The sequence below is a fragment of the Heloderma suspectum genome, chromosome 13, assembly GCF_057233095.1.
Source record: "Heloderma suspectum isolate Gila_16-S chromosome 13, 16-S_ref, whole genome shotgun sequence".
In the NCBI taxonomy this organism is placed as follows: Eukaryota; Metazoa; Chordata; class Lepidosauria; order Squamata; family Helodermatidae; genus Heloderma; species Heloderma suspectum.
This window is the reverse complement of record NC_139470.1, coordinates 18,298,913-18,320,316: the sequence shown is the minus strand read 5'-3', so window position 1 is coordinate 18,320,316 and position 21,404 is coordinate 18,298,913. Positions and strand designations below refer to the sequence as shown.

Sequence of the window (21,404 nt, the reverse complement as noted above, 5' to 3'; positions counted from 1 at the left end):
GGCGGGATATAAATGCAATAATAAATAAATGCAATAATAAATGTAAGTCCTCTGGAAGAGAATACCAGGAATGGGAAGCAGTTAGAGAGAATGGACAGAGCCAAGCAAGGGAAGGAGAAACCCTTGGGCAAGCAAGAAGCATGGCATTCCAGGAGCGAAGAATGCGAGCGGGGCTATAATGCTAGCTGACAATGCCATGATATACATCTCTACTCAGAAGTCAGTCACGTTAACATCAGTGGTGTTTACTCCCAGGTAAGGAGATTCCAAGCAGAGCAAGAGGAAGCTGTAATTGAGACACAACAATACAGCACTACCAATAGGGCACCATTGCTTTTCTGTTGGTTTGCTGAGGTGGGAGGATAATGCTTTCTGGTGGAGGGAGAGAGGGGAGCATAAGAGGAGAGCATAAAAATGCCACCTTTCCCCGTTTAAAGTAGGGGTGCAGAATCTCTTGCAGCCAGAGGGCCGATTCCACTTCGGAGAAACTCTCGGGGGCCACATTCCAGTGGTGGGTGGGGTCAAAAGCAAAGGGAGGAGCCAAAATACCAGCATATTTTAGCTTAAGGCTCTTACTGCATTTACTGCATTTCAACCTTTAGAATGGTGAGAAGGGGACTGCACAAAAGCCAGGAAACCGCCAAACCATCAGTGGTCAAGGGAAAGGGGCATGGGCATTTGGGGAACCCCAGAGCACCCAATTTGGCCCCCGGGCCTGAGGTACTGCACCCCCACGGTAAAGTAATGTGGGCCTTCAGTTGCATACATCCTTTTTTTTTTAAGCCCTGAGGCAGCGAGGTCCTCTTACAACCACCCGTCCCACTGCTAACACAACGCAAGGACTACTAAGCAAGGTGGGGCCCAAGTTGGTTACAAAAGGGACGGCGCTCTGCTCGCGTGACCTTTCAAACTCCTCCTCTTCCTCCTGCAATGACAACGCTACGCATTGGTGTGTGGCACTTGATTGCTTTCCAAGTACAGCAGATACTGTGTTGTATTCATTAACCGGGGCCGGCCCTACCATTAGGCAGGGTGAAGCAGTCACCTCAGGCGGCAGATGCAAGAAGGTGGCAGCAAGGTGTTGGAGGAGAGACCTGTGTACCTCACAGCCTGCCCTATATTATTATTATTATTATTATTATTATTATTATTATTATTATTATATCCCGCCTTTTTCCCAATATCGGGACTCAAGGCCGCTTTGCAACATTAAACCTTGTACAGTCAAAACCTATAAATAGAAGTATACAGAAGTTAAAAATATAATTAAATTACCAACAAAGCATTTGCCCTATGCTCCCTAAGTTAGCCTGCTGACGTCGGGTTCAATGGAGGATGCTGTTCTATCTACGGTGTTGGAGAAACCATTTAGACAGCTTTTGTATTTTGCATTTGGCAGCACATGGTCCTGGATGTGTCTATAATTATGACTGACCGTTCAAAGTTGGTTTTAGTTATATGTTGTTGTGTATATTGCCTGTGTGCCTTTGTGTAAATGGTTTTTAAACTTTTTTTTTTTTTTGTATTTAATGTTTTAACTGTAAACCGCCCAGAGAGCTTCGGCTATGGGGCGGTATAGAAATGATGATAGTCAGCATTTGTACATGAAATGGGAGAGGGCGCCTTCTTCTTCTTCGCTTCAGGCAGCAAAATGTCGTTAACATTTGCCCACCAAGCAGCAACTGCATTGTTGGACGGAGCTGAGGGGGAGATACCAGCACAGCGGAGCCTCACAAACGAAAGGGGCTCCAGTGTACATCCTGCACAGGTGGCCTGAATACCTGGCTGCTCGGTCCACTGTCCAGGTGTTAACTGAGGATGGGGAACTTCAAGGCCCTTCTTGCTCTCCCTTTTTTGGTTTCTTTCTCTTTCAAACTGACTTAGACTAGAGAGCCCTTCACATAAAGGACACCCTTAAATAGATGATTGTTCTCTGTAAAATAGGACACATCCCCCGCCCCCTGCCAGAGGAGACCCATATGTGTTTGTTGTTCTCACTTTATAATATGGTCACTGCAAAGAGCAGAAACGCCCTCCAGGGATGACCAGGAAATGTTAGGTAGACATTTCTCCTGCAATGCATCATCCCAAGCCTCTAATTGGAGAGTCAGCCCACAGCTCCTGCGGTTTCCTGTTTATTCCTGGCTCCCAAACTACATTTCTGGAGGTGAAACTGAGCATAGTGGTCTTCTCTGGTGGTCCGTACCAGATTCAAGGACCTGGGTATAGAGATGTTGGAGAAATCCGCAAGGGATTCAAACCAATTTGGATTTCTATGAATCCAATTTGCAGATTCCGCAGCGGACCAGCTTTTTACGAGTCCGGCAGATCCCACGGACGTGTGGGCCATTTTTTCACGGGGTGGTGGTGGAGGATTTGCACTAATGCATATTAGCACTAATGCACATCCGTGCAAGTAGAACAGAATTCGGGGGGGGGGTATCCGATTCAGTCAATGGGCAGATGTCGAAATGACAGATGCCTGGCACTTTACGAAACACAGACGGAACAGATTTAACGAAATCCATACACCCATACCCAGGTGAGGGGCAGAGCTGTGAGCCATCACACCTGTAATGCGAAGTATTTTGGCGCAGCTTGATCTTCAGTGAGGAATTAAGCTTCATGAAGAACCTGCTGCTGATAGAGATGAAAACTGCTGGAACTAAGTTAGTTGATATGGATCCATGTGCCTGCCTGCGTTTCTGGCCTCTCCTTGGGGGTGTGGCTAAGGGGGCCATCATGATGACCACCTACACTTCAAGATTTGCCATAATACCACGGCGCAACACCAACATCTCAACAAAGGGAGGGAGGAGAAAGCAGTGATGATTTGCCAGGGACCGGTACCAGGAATGGCGTCAGCAATCCAAACCCAAGGCCGAAGCCTTTCCCAGCCCTGGTCCTTGAACTGACAATGTTGGGATTTGAACCTGGGGCCTTCTGCATCCAAGGCTCTCTCCCCTCCCCTTTCCACATAGCATCAATAAGATTAGGTGCACCAGGCTCTGCCACAGGATCAGGCTTCTGCATCAGACTTTTAAAGGCAACAACTTGTCCCTCTGACATCTCGGAAGGAAAAGCGCAGGCCTCGTTTCTCAGATGTCACAGACAACCGTGAGCAAGGCTGGATCGCTGCACAGCTTTTCTGGTGTATCTCAGCAACACCGAAGCTACAGCCGCTCAAAGCTGGGGCTTCGATTGCATTTCCCTAATTCGGCCAGCCTCTCTTGCTGGCACAGCAAACGGTGAGAATGTAGGAGTCAGAGACGATTGGTGGAGAAGGCAACATCGTCTACTAATTGTCCTGCCTTGGCCACCCGCCTTCCACTTTTCCGGCTCTGTTTCTCGTTAAAAACAACGACTACTACTAGATCCTGGAAAAGTATACGTGCTCTTTTAAGGAAGAATGGGGTGGGGGGATGGGGGATCCCATCTAGCATGCATGCGTTCTTCCTTACAAACAGATGCCAACATTATCAGTGGTGTGTTAAGTTCTGAAGTGCAGGTGGTCATCCTGACAATCCCCGTAACCACGCTCCCCGCCCCGCCCAGAGAGTCCAAAAATGCAAGCAAGTGTGTTGATCCATAGCAACAAACCAGTTCTAGAAGTTTTTGTCTCCACCAGGATCAGGTCTTACCTGAACCTAATGGATCTTAATTGCTCATTCAAGACCAAGACCCTCCAAAATACTTAGCATTACAAGAGGGATAAGCTCACAACGATGCCTTGTTGCTAGGAAAATCCATTTCTCCCCCAGCTACTGTGAGAATTGCAGAAAAGCTCAGCGGGAACAGGGAAACCCGAAGGGGGTGGCAGGTGACATCATTATCCTGCTAATCAAAAAGTCCCAGCACTTCGACCCTGTGAGCCCTGCTACCACTACACCACTGAACATTATAGGAACACAGGGTTACGCGCACCCCACTTCTCTGAGCGGCAAGATGTTTGGTTCCCTTTGGAAAGAGGTCACTGACGGCTTATTGGCTATGTACTAGGTCCAGTACCAGAGGCAGTATGCCTAGGTTCACCACATGCTGGGGAACATGGGTGGGAGGGTGCTGTTGTGCTCATGTGCTGTTTGTGGGTTTCCTGTGGGCAGCTGACTGGCCACTGTGTGAACAGAATGCTGAACTAGATGCATCTTGGTCTGATCCAGCATGGCACTTCTTATGTCCTTGTGTAATGTTTGCATTTATGCAACGTGGGCTGTGGCAACTGGTGTTCAGTAGGGCTGGTGGGACGGAAAGCAAAGCAGATACTCAGTGTTCCACTGAGATGTTCACTGGAGGGCAGGAGAACATCGTGCGTGGCCATCGGCAGCTGCGCACCATGCACTGGAGCAAACAGACCTGGTTGTGGGGGGATTTCTCTGCCACAAGTGGGGGGGGGGAGGCAGAGGGTTGCTGCCCTATTCGCCCCAAATATAGAGCCGCCTCTGAATGTGGGTGGTCTACCCACTGAATTTTGGCTGCTCCCAAGCTTTGAAAGCCCGGGAGAAAGCTGGAAAGCTGTCTCTGGCTGATCGTTTTAAATCATTTTAGATATATGTTGTTGCTGTGTAGCTTGTCTGTTTCTAATGTCTTGACGTGTATGGTTTTTATACTTTATATAATGTATTTTAATGGTTTAAAATTTCTGTGAACTGCCCAGAGAGCTTCGGCTATGGGGCAGTATAGAAATAGAATGAATGAATGAAATGGCCAAGGGTTCAAATCCTAACTCAGTCCGTGTCCCTGGCCTAGAGAAGATTCTCTCCCTCCCTCCCTCCCTCCCTCTCCCTCTCTCTCTCCCCTTCTCCCTCTTCCCCTCTGTGTGTGTGTGTGTGTGTGCGTGTGTGTCGCAGTTTGCAGTTCGCTATTTGTCCTATGACCAGAGTGATCAGCCTCACCGGGTTGTGGTGAGAATGAGGAAACCGGGAATTTAGAATCATAGAATAGTAGGATTGGAAGGGGCCTACATGACCATCGGGTCCAACCCCCTGCTTAATGCGGGACTCCAAGTCAAACCATCCCTGACAGATGGCTGTCCAGCCTCATCTTGAATGCCTCCAGTGTGGGAGATCCCACCACCTCCTAAGCCTTGGCCAACATTTTAAGCTTCATATGGTTTCCCATCATGATTACTCCACAGTAGGGACAAATTAGATGGGATGGCAAGAGATGCATCTCTGGATGGCTCCTGCTTTCACCTGGTGGCACCAACTAAAATGCAGCCACAGAGGGTGGGTGGCAGGAATGTGGCAGCAACAGCAGTAGGGGACGAGAGGACTGCTTAACCAGCTTAATGTACCTACCTGTACCTTAAGGCTCTCCACAGAAGCCCTTCCTCAAGAGCCCCCTCATTCTGAGGATCAGAGGGTGGCAAAAGAGAGGGGGGGTTCTTTCGGTGGTGGCCCCTCAGCTGTAGAATGGTCTCCCAGGGAAATCTCCCCTGGTGCCCACACTGCTATCTTTTTGGTGCCAGGCTAAGACATTTAAGTGGCTGGCTGGGCCATGCTGGGAGTTGTAGGCCTTTTTTGTGTCTAAACATGCATAGGGTTGCACCTTTACTTATCTACTTTACCAGCAAGCTGATCCTGAACTAAAAGGACCTCTCTTTGAAGTGCAAGCCATGCTGACTTTTTCCCCTTGTTTTCCTTTCTTTCTTTTTGAGCAAACCTGCCTAGCTATGCCAAACATGTGGCCCAAAGCGTGATGCAAACTGCAGCTGAACAGTGAACTTCGTAACCGGCTGCCAAGTTAACACAGTATATCCCCTCTCCCCACCCAACAAGCTGCCCTACTGAAACCCTCTTCCTGCAGCAAAAGGGTACATCTAAGTTCCTCATTACATACAGGGGGAAGGTTAAGTGACTATGTGGCTTCTCATTACCCCCTTCTCCTACAGCCCTCCCCCCACAGTTTTTGCATGCATGCATGCATGTATTTGTTTGTTTGTTTATTTCATATCCCGCCTTTTTTCCGCTTTAGGGAACCCAAGGTGGCGTACGTAATCCTTCCATTTTAGCCTCACAACAACAACCCTGTGAGGTGGGTTGGGCTGAGAGTCTGTGACCGGCCCAAAGTCACCCAGTGAGCTTCCATGGCCGAGTGGGGACTAGAACCCGGATCTCCCGACTCCCAGTCCCACACTCTAGCCACTATACCACACTGGCTCTCGTTTACTTGGAGAGTCCTTTCCAAAATAATCTTCCGCTAATAATCTCGCTTAAAATTCCATTCCCCCGTTTACTAAAGCCACGGGGGGCGAGAGAAGGCTGAGAGCTGGAGGAACCACTCAGGATCTCAAGATGAAAGGAGGGGGGCTTTCAGGATAGCCCCTCTCTTGCACTGAGTCCTCTCCTCTGTCTGCTGAGAAACCCAGATAGCCTGCCGAGAAACCCAAATAGCCGTGCCAGCTCCAGGTCTTGGGAGAGCCCTGGGGCAAGACACCCCCTGTGGACCCCCTCCCTCCATAAGTCAACCTTTTCACCACCATTGTCACCAGCTGCTCTTTCTCCTCCTCCTCTTCCTCATCATGGCTGCCACTTGCTTGCTTGACAGGCAGAGAGCCAGGGAGCAAGGAGGCCGTGGCATCTTCTGCTCCTCCTTCTGACTAGTCCAACACATATGGGGCGCACCCTGTTGCTGAAGGCTACTAGAGATGAAAGGGTGCCAGGGCTCATTCCCACATCCACGTCCATCTAGAAGTGAAGCGTGTTCACATCAAGAAGATGCAGGCCACACAAAATGCACCATGTGATCCGAAGAGGGTTGCACACGGCCTGATTCGAGGTCAAGCCACACCTACCTCGGGACCCTCTCCCTCATTAGCATGTGAGGTCTTCTCCAGGGGTCCTTGAAGTCCCTTTTAAAAGAATCAGGCAGAATCTTTGCCACCTCTGTCAAAAGAGCGGGGGGGGGGGAGAGAGAATGCATTAACTGATTGAAAAACCTGCATCACAGCAGGCTGATTAACACAAGCGGAGCAAAGAGAAACTGAGAATTAATCAAAAAGGCACCACTGCGTTTCAGATTTGCAGCTCGATTGTTATTTATTTTTAGGAGCACCATCCATCTGCATGGTGTTTCTCTGAAAAGGTTTATGAAGCTTACCACCTTTCAGTACTTCAAGACCTGAAAGCAAATGAATCTGCATTTATGTTTATTTAAAATCAATCCACTCACGTATGGGTAAGTCAAATTACACCCATTCAATATGTATTGTTTCTATTCTAATCCTTCACAAAGCATCATGTATCATTCATAACATAACATTGGCTTTATGCGATGAAATACAGTGATTTCTAAATCCCCCGAATAATTGTTAACAGCAGCAAATAGATTCATGATGGCGGGGGGGGGGGGGTACACTGGACACAAGAATGAGGCATAAGGATTGCTGTTCAAGCTAATAAAGTTAGTACACAAACCAGGATATGCAACCACAGCTTGATCGTGGTTTGTTTTAACAAGCTTTAGTTAGAGCGTTCTCGGAATTTGTTCAACTGTCTGCACAAACTGTGTGATTTGTTCTACAACAGGGACAGGCAACTTGTGGTCCTCCAGATGTTTTGGCCAAATCATGCCTCACCATTGGCTATGCTGGCTAGGGCTCATGGGAGTTGTAAGCCAAAACATCTGGAGGGCCACAGATTGCCCACCAGTGTTCTAAAGTGAAAGTGGACATTTTTACTCTTGCCCACAGAGGGGGAGGGGGAGGAGAATGAAGAGGGTGTACCAACCTGAGGCTTCGTTTCATTCTTACTCTATAGTAACACAGGAGCCCCAATCCAGATTGGGACCCTAGCATGGGAGAATGGGGAGGGGGCTTTGAAGAACTGGCTCGGGGGCCCTGCACTTACTTTAAAGTAAAAATGAAAATTAGACATAGCTGCTAGACACACGTTTAAAGTAAGGTCTGTTTTGGCCCTCACTCTGCCTAATAGTAGAGCTGGTCCTGGAAACACTGCCTGGCACCATCCGGAAGTGTTGGACTACAACCCTCATCACCCCCAACCAGCATGGCCAATGGTCAGGGATGATGGAGGCTGTAGTCCAACCCATCTGGATGTAAGGTTGTCTTGTGTCCTTTTTTACACAGGAGAGTCTTTTATTTCAAGGCTTGCCAGGGGACTATCTGCTGTTTTGAAGGTGTCCTCTATTTGAAGGACTTTCCACTGCAAGGCCGATATAAAGAACCATCAGAAGGCAGAGCTGAGCCTTGCAGTTGCCCATCAATAACACCTGGCCAGCAGACGAAGTCTTCCACACTCTGGTGAGTTGCACTCTATTTCTATTTAAATTATAATAATGTCTAAATCTGCAGCTATACGTGTAAATTCGCATATTCAAATTTTCTGCAAACTGTTGTCCTCTTCGTGGGTGATGCTTTTCCTCTGAATTAGGCCTATGGCTCTGCTATTCAGACTGAAAGATGCAAATCTGAGACGTGCTTTCTAAACTGCACTTCTTCTCTGCATTACCTTTGGCTGTCTCACAAACAGGGTGATCCCCGAGGCACCCTCTCCTCTGCTTGAGATCCGGACAGGGGGTTCCTCTGTTTCGAGGGGGTACGGTGACCTGACGCACCCGGTCTTTGCTGCCCGTGCCACACAAAGAACCACATTTGCTCCAGGGTCCCCAGGGGCCAACCACGCAATCGACAGCTGTTAGAAATGAGGTAAAAATGATGAGGGCAGAAGGACACGGGGTAGAAACAGATCAGGGAGTGGTGGGACCACCGAAGAAGATCCAATCCCTCCAAGACATAACAAAGGAACCTACCCGTACACTACATTCGGCATCTAAGGTCCTCCTCCGGATGCCTCCTCCAAGAGAGGCTCGGAAGGCAGCAATGAGGGAGAGGGCCTTCTCAGTGGTGGCCCCCCCATCTGTGGAACGAGCTCCCCGATGAGGTCCTGGCTCCAACATTGTTATCTTTTCAGCACCAGGTTAAGACCTCTCTCTTTTCCCACGCATTTGGCAGCACATGATAAGTTTCAATCGGTCCCGGATGTGTCTTTACTTACGACTTGCTGTTCAAAGTTGTTTTTAGCTATATGCTGTTTGTGTATAGTGTCTGTGTGCTTTTATGTAAATAGCTTTGAAACTTTTTATATTGTATTTTAATGTTTTAACTTCTGTAAACTGCCTGGAGAGCTTCAGCTATGGGGCGGTATAAAAATGTAATAAATAATAAATAATTTTGACGAGGTGTAGATGAATGACAGCAGACAGAGGAAGAGAGATGGCATGCGGAAGAATTAAAAGGGTGGGAAAGGGGGAGAAGAGGAAAACGAGATCAATTATGTAGCAGAAGTTGACGTGGAAATTCCAGGCCTTCTCTGTAACAAAGGCATGGAGGCCTTTCCCTCCCTCCATCCACGGCCCGCTCAGTTCATGGCTCATTTCTAAGTCTGATGGGCATCGCTCAAAGAAACAGTGCTTGGAATCCTGACGATTTAAGGGTGGCCAAACAGCCCCATGGAGCCCCGTCAATTAATAAGCTGCCTGTCTCCATTGGCAAAACATGTTAACTTGCCCATCCTTCTGACTCACTGCATCCAGCTTTCTTCTCAGGGCCTCCCACTTGACTGTCTGGTTTGCCTGCTTCAAAATCCCACATCCCACGGGGGGGGGGGGGGACGGTTGCCAACCCCTAGGTTCTCCCCCCTCCGAACCACACTTCCCTTCCCCCAGTCTCTTGTCAAAACACTCTACAATGCAAAATAGAAATCCCATCTCTTTCAGTACAGATCCCAATCCAGGGCTGACCAGTTATTTCTTCATTCATATTTAAAATATATCTCAATGCCCTCCCAAGGCAGCTTACATACAAAGCAGAACTAAAGCAAAATAACAATATCCCATTCCACAGAGAAGAGCCCATTTTAGGATCTACTCTTTGGAGGCAATATTGACTGTGGGGAGCTAATTTCTGTACCACCATTGCATCTGCAAAGCGTCAGTCCATGGAGCTCTTTGGGTGATCAATGGCCAACTTGGTACACACCCAATGAGTCAATGGTTGGAACCCTTGAAGGCCCATGGTGATCAATTTGCATTGCAGTTTGCAGATAAAATAATTTCTATGTGCCATGCCTCAGTTGCCACTTCTGCATCATCTCAAAAGAGGAAACACATCATCAAGTTTCCCTCTGACTAAGAAAATGTTGACAGATATATGTATATATGGAAAGAGAGCTGGGAGTATCCTGCTACCATCCAGATGTGTTAACTATAAGTCCCATCATCCCCATCCAGCATAGGCTGGATCCAACACATCTGGGGGGCACTAGGTTGGGGATGTCAGGAGTGCCCTTGCTGCCTTCTGAAATCCTCAAGTAGCCAAAATCAACACGCAGACGATAGGGCTCTTTCCCAAGGCTTTATTTCCTTTCAACCTAATGATGCTTACAGATGCTAATTGCCTGAGCCTAATGAGGGAAACTTAAGAGAGCTGCCTACCCGGGGTTTCTAGCCTTAGTGACTCCATTGGTGTCCATTTGAAGGGAAAAGGCAGGAAGCCTCTGAACCTAAGGGTTAGGAGTCGAAAGTCCACCCCTTTCCCGTGGGGCATCAGGGCGCAGTTGTTGACGTCGCGCCAAGCAGGCTGAGCACCTCCTCTCGGCGCCCTCCATCTCCCGCTTGTCCCGGTGCCTAGCGTCCCGAAGCTCCAGTTGTCCCTCTCCCTGCCTGCCAGGGTCGCTACCACTCTCAGGAATGTGAGCAGGGAGGGACTCTCCCTCCAGCAGCGCCTCTGAACAGCGCTATTCCTCTCCCATGGTTTCTATCTCTTCCTCAGAATCAGAACTGCTTTGGGGCTCTCTGGGCTGCGATCCAACCTTGACAGGGGAAGGCTAATATATATAACTTCTTTAGACTTTGTTCCTTTTCTTCTCATAATATTTTAATCAGAACTGAGTTTTCTATTGTCTTCACACAGGCCAACCTAAACATAAAACGCCACTGCCAAATTATGCTATTTTTAGTCATCAGTCTTAATACATCATTCGTGAGAAATTCCAGATGTGGCTGGCAGCATCTGCTTCTCTTTTACCAGGCTGGGAATAGGCTTCCTCATCCTTCGAGATGCCTATTGTCCCTGGTTCAAGGAGAAACTTGCCTACAATCGCCAGCGGCTGCCATGTTGGGTCAAGTCAAAGATAACAAGGACGTGTTTCTGTGGGGCTGAGAAGGATTAGGTGCTTGGTTCTTTCATCAGCCTTTTGAGCTCACTGACACTGGAGTGATCACTTCCTGAAGGCCATGTAATAAGATCTGCTAGCTTTCTTTTAACTGCTTGAAAACTCTCAATGGTAAAAAATTTGCACACTAGGGGAAAGGGGAAGCCAGGAAGGGGCAGGGAGAATCTGACGAAGTTCAGCCAGTCTTGCCCTAGGGTCCTCAAAAACCTGAGCAAGAGCTGAGCACTGCGTCAAGAGTAGGCATGGGCAGGCACCTGCCCAGGGCCCACAACCCAGCAGGGGCCCACTGACAAGAGCCCCCTGGAGTTGCTCCTCTTCTTCACCATTTCAGTCTTCTTGTTCCCCTGCCTCTCGTTCTGGCCCAGATGAGAGTGCTGGTGGGAAGGAGGACCAGGAGATGTCACTGCCTGTTTGCTCACTGGCTGTCTGCCTGCCATGCAAGCAAGTGGTAGCAATGATGAGAAAGAGGATGAGGGGTAATAGCAGCTGGGACAATGGGGGTGAGAAGGTAGACTCACTGAGGGAGGTAGCCTGTTGAGGGTGCCTTGCGCAAGGGCCCTCGAAAATCTGAGCCAGCACTGTGCGCAATCGTGAGAAGAAATGAAGTCTGCGAAGGAGAAGTGTTTACTAATGTTAGTTTACGGGGGCTCAGACAACATGTCCCCTATGCAATGAAAGAACGCAAGGGGGGATCGTTGGACCATCCGGCCTAACCCCGCCCCTGACGTTCTCAGCGGCCATGTCCACGCATTCAGCTGGCACATGAAGAGGTCTACACATATAACGATGTATGCACGTGACGCTCCGTCACACCAATGGGGGCTCCTGGCCTGATCAGCTCTACGCATGTACATCACTACTCACATTGAATGCATGATGTCTGAGCATGGGGAGACAGGTTGACCACTTATGCCAGGGGAGCAGAGGACCACCCATCCAGCCCTCCAAGGGCCATAGGCATGGCTATGCTGCTACCATTAGTGGGTGTGGCCACGCCCACCTGATCTCATTTGTCCCCTAGCCCAAGCTTGGAGATCACTGCTAATAAAAAAAAAGTGTCAGGCTGCATCCCTGCAAACCCTGGCTCCAGTACACCAGTGTCAACCAGGTGCTTCCAGAAGGCGCATTGTCTTTGCCTCACCAGCTGGTAATTCGGAGATAAACTGCCTATGGAACAAAAGTGCTTCACTGAAGGATCAGGTCAATGCTCCATTAAGGGATCAGGTATAACCAAATGAGGGACAAAGTTTCCCCTCCCCCCTAAAAAAAAACCCCACTTTGCCCCCTCTCTGTCTTCCCCAGTATATTTCATTTTCTGGTGCCTCCACTGGATGACAATGGGCTAATAGAAATCCGTGTGTGTCCCAGAGGGAGCAATGACCAGTTTCAACACTTGAGAATCCCAATTCTCAACCCACACTCACTGGTTGAATGTGGGTTGTTGTTGAACCGTGGGTTGTGTCAGGGTGGAAACTGAGCTGATAGAACCCCAGAGCAGTTCTGATTCTGAGGAGGAACAGCAATCCGTGGGACAGGAGCTCGCTCATCTCTCACAGGCACAGCAGCTGGCACAGATTCCTCCTCCCAGCATTCCTGGGATAGATAGTGACCCTGGCAGCGAGAGAGTGCTGGAGGGGGGCTTGCTGGATGGTCAACGCCAACGCAGGGAGCGACGACAGATGGAGGGCACGGAAAGGAGGCATAGCACTCGTTTGGCGCGCAAGCAACGGTTGTGTCCTGAGGACCCAAGGGAAAGAGGGAGGATCTCTCCCTAGCCCATAAGTTCAGGGTCTTCCCATGATTCTCCTTCAAACGGGGACCAACTGCCTAACCTGGAAGCATAGGCTACTCTGCTATCTTTCCCTAGTGCTGTTCCTTGCTTAGTCACTGGTGATTAGCATCTGAAAGAGTCATTAAGTTGTAAAAGGATTAAAGCCTTGAAAAGAATCCTTTTGTCAGTGTCTTGAGTTGGCTATTGGAGTGGACTGTAAGAGGCATCTAGGGCGCTCCTGACAGGTTGTTTGTTGAATCATGGCTTAGCGTCTTGTCTGAACCCAGGACATTTTCTGTAGGGTGGCTTGTTAACCATGCAGTGTGGCTCATTAACCACCCTGAATAACCCAACAACAAATGATGCATTCTGAAGGTGGCTTGTTCAAGAAAAAATAAGCCATATGGCATGATTAACAAGCCACCCTGCAGAATATGTCCGGGGTTCAGATAACACATTAACCCATAGTTCAACAAACAACCCACAGTTCAACAACAACATACACTCATCCACTGAGTGTGGGTTAGCGTGTTGTGCAATCCCAGTCAATGTGTGTTTCCTGTCATAGTCAAATTTCCCATGGTGGATTCTTCTCTTCTGCCTCACAGCACCAAGGGCCCCCTGTCTTTTCTTCTCCCAGCATCCAGCTGATTCCTCCACTCTCCCTTTCTCCCACAGTCCTGTCCAACAGTCTGTTCATGCACAGCTCATCAGACCTCAGAGCTTATTTGCTTTGGCTAGAGAGACCCACAACTGCTCTCAACCTCTCAACACACATGGCTTTCCTTTGTGCCAAGGAACTCCAGGCAACCCAGCACTCTGAAGCCAGTACCCAACTCCGTTTGTCAAATCACTTGGGTTTGGAGTCAAAATGTCTTATTTTCATACACAGTGCCATCACACACACCACACCACACCACACCACACCACACCACACACACACACACACACACACCCTGTTGTAAACAAGGCACTGTCAAAGAGAGGGTGAAACCGCTGAACTGGCTTTATCGTTTCCAGGAGATTAAACAATACCCACCTCACCATATTGGCAATGGAACTTGGCTTGGAAGCTTGCCTAAATATTTCACTTGGAGAGCTAACTGAGGACACCAGCTTTGATGTTTCACAGAGTAGAGTAGAAGCAGGTTTGCAATGCCTCATTCTCACCCTGAGGGTCACCGCCCAAGTCTCTAATCCTATTCCATGCTGGCGAAGATTTTCCTCCACTGCCTCTATGCTTATAGCTATGCATCACCCCAAAAATTGGGAATGCATCACCAAAGAAGGGGGGGTGTTGCATATAATTGGCATATGCTAATTTGTATGTGTAGACACCAATTTAGCAATCATTATTACAATGTAAATAGAAATTCAATACATCTCACCATAGTGCAGAAAACTGTGGCCAGGTGACTTGTGTGGCCTGCCTGCTCGGGCTGCCGTCCAGGTGCTGCTTACTGTGGACAGGCAACATTTCTAAAGGTCCTTTATCTTTAAACTGGAATTGGACCAGGCAGTTCTTCAAACAGAGGACACCTTCAAACAGAGGACTGTTCCTTATAAAAGAGGACACCTGGCCACCCTAGTCCCAGCACCTTGGTAGTGCCCCACTGCTGATCCTGGCCTTCCTGCACCAGTGGGCTGGGTCTGTGAGCCAACTACCATTTTGATTACCCACAATGCCCCTGAAGTTGCATCACTCCAGAGAATTGTGGGGGATTTAAATGGTGGCATCTGCTGCTGCTTTCCATTGTCACTAGGTAAACTCATGGGGACGGGGCACTTTGACACCCCCCCTCACACACACACACACACACACACAGAGAGAGAGAGAGAGAGAGAGAGAAACGTGAAGCTGGCCTTGGATTTTAGGCATCAAACAAAAGCAGGCAATACTCAGTTCAGTTGCTCCCAGCTGAATTTGCTAATGCTTTTGATCATGAAACTGTTTTTAAACCAACAAGGTGCTGTTCCATGGTTTCCGGCTTCTTGACTCTTTTATTCATGGGCAGATGCCATTGCTCGGTCCTTGAGCTGGGCTGTGACTGGCCTAATCTCTGTGGAAGTATCCTCAGTTAGCCCTCCAAGTGAAATATTTAGGCAATTGTGGATGGCTTATTGGTGCTGTTCTCACAGCTCCCCACAACCAGCACCAACCGACATGCTTCTTTACAACAGCTGTTCATGGGAACAGAAAGGATGGGATGGCAAGAGGGATTCTCATAGGAACCTGCTCTATACAGAACAGTGCTGGCCTCAGGTTTCTGAGGGCCCCTGGGCAAAGCACCCTCAACGGGCCCCCTCCCCCTGTGAGTCTATTTTCTTGCTGGAGGTTCGATTTAGCTATTACTCTTGTGAAATTCCCTTCCCAGAGAACTCCACTTGGAGAGATGGTTCTATATCCAACCATGACTTGGCTGAGTGGTGTTCAGCAGGACAATGGGCTAGGGCCAGCTTGGGTATTGGGGGACCCTTGGGCAAGGTCGCCTCAATGGACCCCCTCCCTCAGTGAGTCTACCTTCTCGCTGCCATTGTCACCAGCTGCTTTTGCCCCTCATCCTCTTTCTCATCATTGCCACCACTCACTTGCTTGTTAAGCAGAGGGCCAGTAAGCAAGTAGGCAGTGGCATCTACTGCGGCTTCTCACCACCACCACCGTTGCCTGGGCCAGAGCAAGAGGCAGATGGATAAGCAGGTTGCGGTGGTGAAGAGGAGGAGCAACTCCAGGGGGCTCTTGTTAGTGGGCCCCTGCTGGGGTGTGGATCCTCAGCAGGTGCCCGCCCATGCCTACCCTTGACGCCAGCCCTGGACAGAGGAGAAACGTGATGTCAGGGTGGAAACTGAGCCAATAGAGCCCCAGAGCAGTTCTGATTCTGAGGAGGAACAGCAATCCGTGGGAGAGGGGCTCGCTCATCTCTCACAAGCACAGCAGCTGGCAGAGATTCTTCCTGCCAGCATTCCTGGGATAGATAGTGACCCTGGCAATGAGAGAAGGCTAGAGGGGGGCTTGCTGGACGCTTGGCGCAGATGCAGGGAGCGACGACAGATGGAGGGTGCCGAAAGGAGGCGCTCCGCTCGCTTGGCGCGCAAACAATGGTCACGTCCCGAGGACCCAAGGGAAAGAGGGAGGATCTCTCCCTAGCCCATAAGTTCAGAGTCTTCCCAGAATTCTCCTTCAAACGGGGACCTACTGCCTTACCTGGAGCTTAGGCTACTCTGCTATCTACCCCAGTGCAGTTCCTTGCGTAGTCGCTTGTATCTGTAAGAGTCATAAAGTTGTAAAGGAATAAAGCCTTGGAAAGAATCCTTGTCGTCTGTGTCCTGAGTTGGCTATTGGAGGGGACTGTAAGAGGCGGCTAGGGGGCTCCTGACACATATTTCATGTGTGCCTGACCAGTGGGCCTCTGCAGGTAATGGTGTCCGGAAGACAGCCTCTCCTGCAGAACTTAACAACCAGACAGGTTCATAACGAGACGGGCAGTCCCTTAGATGGTCAGGTTCTAAGCTGTTTAGGGCTTTAAATGGTAGAACCAGTTGAGCCTGAAAAGCGAGTGGCAACCACCGCAGGTCTTTCAAGAGAGGTGTAATATGGTCCCGATAACTGTGCACCAGTTTGCAGCTTAGCTGCCACATTTTGAAGCAATTGCAGAATCCACCAGTGGAAGATGCCAACTTTTAGTGGTGGCTGCCTTGTTTTCCAGCAGGGCTGGCGCCAGCAGATAACATTTTCAGCCATTTGCCAAGGCCCACAGTGTAAAGGGGACCCCACTGCTCCTTCTCCTCCCTCTTGCTTCCTACTAACCCGCGCTCTCAGAAGTAGTGAGAAGTGAAAGGAGCAAAGGAAAGGAGCAGTTATCTCTGCACACCTTCTCTGCTTTCTCCTTGGAAGGTAGGGGAAACACTTTGGATCACCAAGAAAAAGGAAATGCATCAGCAAAACAGAGGACAATATAAGTAGAGATGTGAAGGCCTGGGGGGAAAAAAACACAGAAAATGTGGAGTGGGGGGAAGAACCAGGGAAAAAATGGGGGGCAGGGACAATTTTTTTCTGAATTCTCCCCCTCCCCCCATTTTAGACATGGGCGGGTTGTCACATGGCTGAATACTCCTCCATTCAAAACAACTCCCTGTACATAGAAAGCTAGCATAGCAGGGAGAAGGTTCATTAAAATCCTTCTCCCCACAGCATTAGGTGCACTTAATCACATACAACAGGTGTGAAGAGCCTCCGTCCTGGGGGCCAAATCCAGGCTACCTCAGGCCCCAATCTGGTCCTCTGGGATTCCCAAACTGATTGTGGTTTCCTGTGCATTTCTACTCAGAAGTAAGCCCCATTCAGTTCCATGGGGGCTATTCCCAGGTAAATGTGTACAGCAGGGGTGGGTAACAGGCACCACACAGGATGCATGTCCCCCTCCCCACTGGCCTGGCCCGGCCATTCACAATGATGTGAATTTTATAACAGACACAGGAAGGATTCTTTTCTTTTTCTCAGCACAAAGATTGGATTGTCTGAGGGCTGGATTTTTAAACTTGTTTAGGGGGTGCTTTACCATGATGCAACCCATCCATCACCCTCATCCCAAGCTGTGAAGGGCTTTAAAAGGTCGGCCCCGACATGTGTGGGCTATTCCCTGTCTGGAAACCTGCTCTGCATTCATGTCTTCCAGTAGGAAAGGGTAGCTTTCCTTTGTCTGTTGGTGCCATCATGGCCAGAATTTGGGGCCAAAGTCAAGGCCCCCTACTGAACGACCAGAGGGCCTTCTCCACAGTGGCCCCACACCTGTGGAACAAGTTGCCACGGAGGTCATTTCAGGCTTTTAAGAAGGCCTTGAAAACATATTATTTTACCGTGGCCTTCTCGTCATACGACTGTGGTTGTTGCTGGTTTTATTGTCAGCTTTTATGGTTGTTTTTATTGCTACTTTATTGTGTTTTGTGTTTTATCGCTTTTAATATTTTAACTGTTTTTTTTGTATTTTATTACTTTAAGCTGCCTTGGGAGGGCTTCTGCCCTGAAAGGCAGCCAAGAATTTTTTTAAATAAATAAGCACAGCAGGGCTGGCTAACCCTCACATAACTGGAGTATGTGAAGCAACACGCATACCATACTCAGAAGACCATTAAGTCCTGAGAAGAAGCCCCCTATGAAGCCCAGAGTCTAAAATGACCTAACTGTGCCACTGCCTGTGTTACACTACAAAGCCCCCAAGGTGTCACTGTGGTCACCCCCTTGCCACACAGTGTGGCAACTCACCTGATATCTGACAGACAGCATGATAATCTTCGCAGCAGTCGCCTGTTTTCTCACAGTAGGCGTCGCAGTAACACGGAGTTCTCCAAGAGAAGTCAGAGCAATCGTTATTCCGACCCGGGCAGCATTTATGGGCCTCCCGGTTGCCGCATCCACCCTCGGCACGATGAAGGAGGCCAGTTGCCAAAAGCCATGTGCAGCAGGCCAGCCAGTACCCCACGCCAATGTGCACATCCCTTGTGGCCTTCACTTTGGCCCGCATCCTTACAAAAGTGACTGTCAGGGAATCGCTAGGTCCAGGTGACCTTTGCCTAGGGAGCTGGACCGGACAGCCTTCAAATCCAATGGTTCTTGAAAAACAATTTGCCTGATTTCATGCGCTCTTGCTCCGACACTGAAGCCAAGCCCTCCACAGAGGAAGCTGGCCCTTCGGCAAAGTATTAGAGTAACATGACATCCCGGGGCAGAAGTGACTGGATGAATACCTCAGCCCTCTCACCTACCCAGCTGACAGCATGCAACAGGAAAGGAAGATGCCTCTTTAGGAGGCCAAGGTTGGCAAACAATCATCGGTGACTGAGCAGTGGCATTTGGTTTGCTCCAGAAATTGCTGCTGCTTCAGAGACAATCCCCTGTCTTTTCCCTTTCCGAGACCGATGGCAGCGAAAGCTGTCACTGTTCAACTCAGCTTCTAACTGGACTGTCTTTTTATACACGAAACAACATCTACTGGCATAAAGTGCCAGGAGAACCCAAGGGGATTGGCTGGATGTTTTAAAAAGTTGTGTCCCCCGCACCACCACCCTCCTTTCAGTTCTGGTCTAAAGGTTCCTCCTGGGTCTTAAAGCCAGAGGTCCTCTGCTTTCACTTCTCTCCAAACCTAAGGAAATTTTTTTAATGAAAAAGTTCCTCATAGTGTATTGAACAGAGAGCGCGTGCGCGCATATCTGACAACTGTGTATCATGCATTTGAGGAAGTGAGCTCTAGAAGTCCACAAATGTTTGTGCCATGATGAATCTGTTCATCCTAAGGTACCACACGACCCCTTTAAAAATTTTGCTGTAGCAGACTCACACAGCTGCCTCACTGGAATAGAGCTCTCTCTCAAACTCCTCTTATTGGCATTGTGGTTGTGATTGTTTGCTTTTGCATGTCTGCTCTGAAAACATAAGAGCAAAGAAACCAACCAACCAATCCAAATAGCCTTTTCTGCAAAATCCTTTCCAGGAAAATGCACCATTTTCCTTAAGCATCTTCCTTCTGATATTCTCCACACGCTCTCTCCCTCTCTCTCTTCAGGCCAAACTGCACAGGATGTTCTTCATGCAAGTTTTAAAAAATGCAAATTGCATCAGCTACAGGGAGCTGGTGCTGATAATAGGATCAAAGCAGGAAAGGGGGGGGGGGCAACCCTTTTCTCTTGTGAGAAAAATCTCTCCTCTCAAGATGCTATTTTCATTGGAAGGATACCCCTCCCCGCCAACCCGCGGTGCCATTACCTTGTAAATTGCCTTGAAATGGGAGTATTAAAATATTTGAAATATAAAAATACCGCCGCCTCCAGCAAATACCGGCTTCAGAGGCAGGATTATTCACAGGACCACAGCAGGGGAGGAAAAGGTTACATTCCCTCTCTATGCCTGTGCTGATTCATCAGCGCCCCTAGCTGATAGAATTTGCATTAAAACGAGAGAGAGAGAGAGAGAGAGAGAGAGAGATTGAGAGAGAGGGAGGGAGGGAGAGAGGGAGGGAGGCTTGGCCATCTGCCACTATGCTACGCCAGCTCAGTTAGGGAAGACATACTGGGCACAAATGATTAAGAGCATAAGGCCATAAGAAGAGCCCTGCTAGATCAGACCAAGGTCCATCTAATCCAGCATTCTGTTCAAACAGTGGCCAACCAGCTGTCGACCAGGAACCCACGAGCAGGACACGAGCAGAACAGCACCCTCCCACCCACGTTTCCCAGCAACTGGTGTACATAGATTCACTGCTTCTGGTACTGGAGGCAGCACATAGCCATCAGGACTAATAGCCATTGATAGTCTTCTCATCCAGGAATCTGTCTAACCCCTTTTATAGCCATCCAAATTGGTGGCCGTTGCTATGTCTTGTGGTAGTGAATTCCATAGTCCATCTATGTGCCGTGCAAAGAAGTCCTTCCTTTTCTCTGTCCTGAATCTCTCACCAATCAGCTTCATGGGATGGCCGCAGGCGCTACTATTCTGTGACGGAGAAAAATGTCTCCCTATCCACTTTCCCCACACCATGCATAATTTTGTACACCTCCATCATGTCTCTCCTTTCTCACCTTTTTTTCCCCAAGAGAAACCCCAGCTGTTGTAACCTTCCCTTGCAGGGGAGTTGACTCATTGGTGGCATATCCAATGTAGAATAAGTAACAAAAGAAACAACATAGCTTTGTTCTAGGAGCAGATCACAACTAGATTGTCTTTGGTGTGCACATGCTGTTTTTTACATCTCTCAAATCAAGCTGCTCCGCAGCTCTCCCGGCAGAAAGCTTGCCTCTAGGCTGAGGTTCCAGCCGGCCAGTCAACCAGCTGCTTAATCAGCAGGTTTTCTTTGTCAGGGTGAGTGGGTTAAGAGGCTCCCATTGTAGTCAGAACTTTGGAATCCTTGCATATTCCATTCCTCGTGTGACATGACATTGAGAACTCAGGCAACACCATTCGAGTCAAGAACAGGGCTGAAATGATTGGCAGTAGGGCGGCCACAGGTCCTGCTTTACAGAGGGCTATTTGAAGGGCTGTCAGATGACAGGCCTCTATACAGTGGTGCAGCTAGGGCTACAGTTGGGGGCTAAAGTACAGGACCCTGCAGCCCAGGGCAGGCCCAAACCAACACTCGGAAAGCAGCTGGTGCAGAAACAGACTCCACTTTATTCCCATCGTCGTGATGGTGCTGATTTCAACGAGTTCAAAATGCAAAGTTGCAAATACTCTGTATTCTAATTTTTTAAAAGAAATCAGGATCGGCAAATAGTTTTGTTGTGGTGGTTCTAACATATCAGGAATATAGTATCATAGGGCTGGAAGGGGCCTGCAAGACCATGGAGTCCAACCCCCTGCTCAGTGCAGGAAGCCTGATTCCCAGGCGGTCTCCCATCCAAGTACTAACCAGGGCTGACCCTGCTTAGCTTTCGAGATCAGACGAGATCAAGTG

The 21,404-nt window shown here is 48.9% G+C and overlaps 1 protein-coding gene across 2 annotated transcripts in view; it reads right to left on the bottom strand.

The window, feature by feature from the left end:
• LOC146336116 (somatomedin-B and thrombospondin type-1 domain-containing protein-like) overlaps positions 1–21,378 on the bottom strand; it is a 31,946-nt gene extending 10,568 nt beyond the window's left edge. For both annotated transcript variants that reach the window (XM_084819561.1, XM_084819563.1), the window contains exons 1-3: positions 18,224–21,378; positions 8,469–8,651; positions 6,794–6,884 (exon numbers count right to left, since the gene is read on the bottom strand). In XM_084819561.1, the coding sequence (XP_084675687.1) occupies positions 6,794–6,884; positions 8,469–8,651; positions 18,224–18,482 (533 nt within the window). In that variant the 5' untranslated portion in view covers positions 18,483–21,378. The remainder of the gene's footprint in view (positions 1–6,793; positions 6,885–8,468; positions 8,652–18,223) is intronic.
• Between the last annotated feature and the right edge of the window lie 26 nt (positions 21,379–21,404).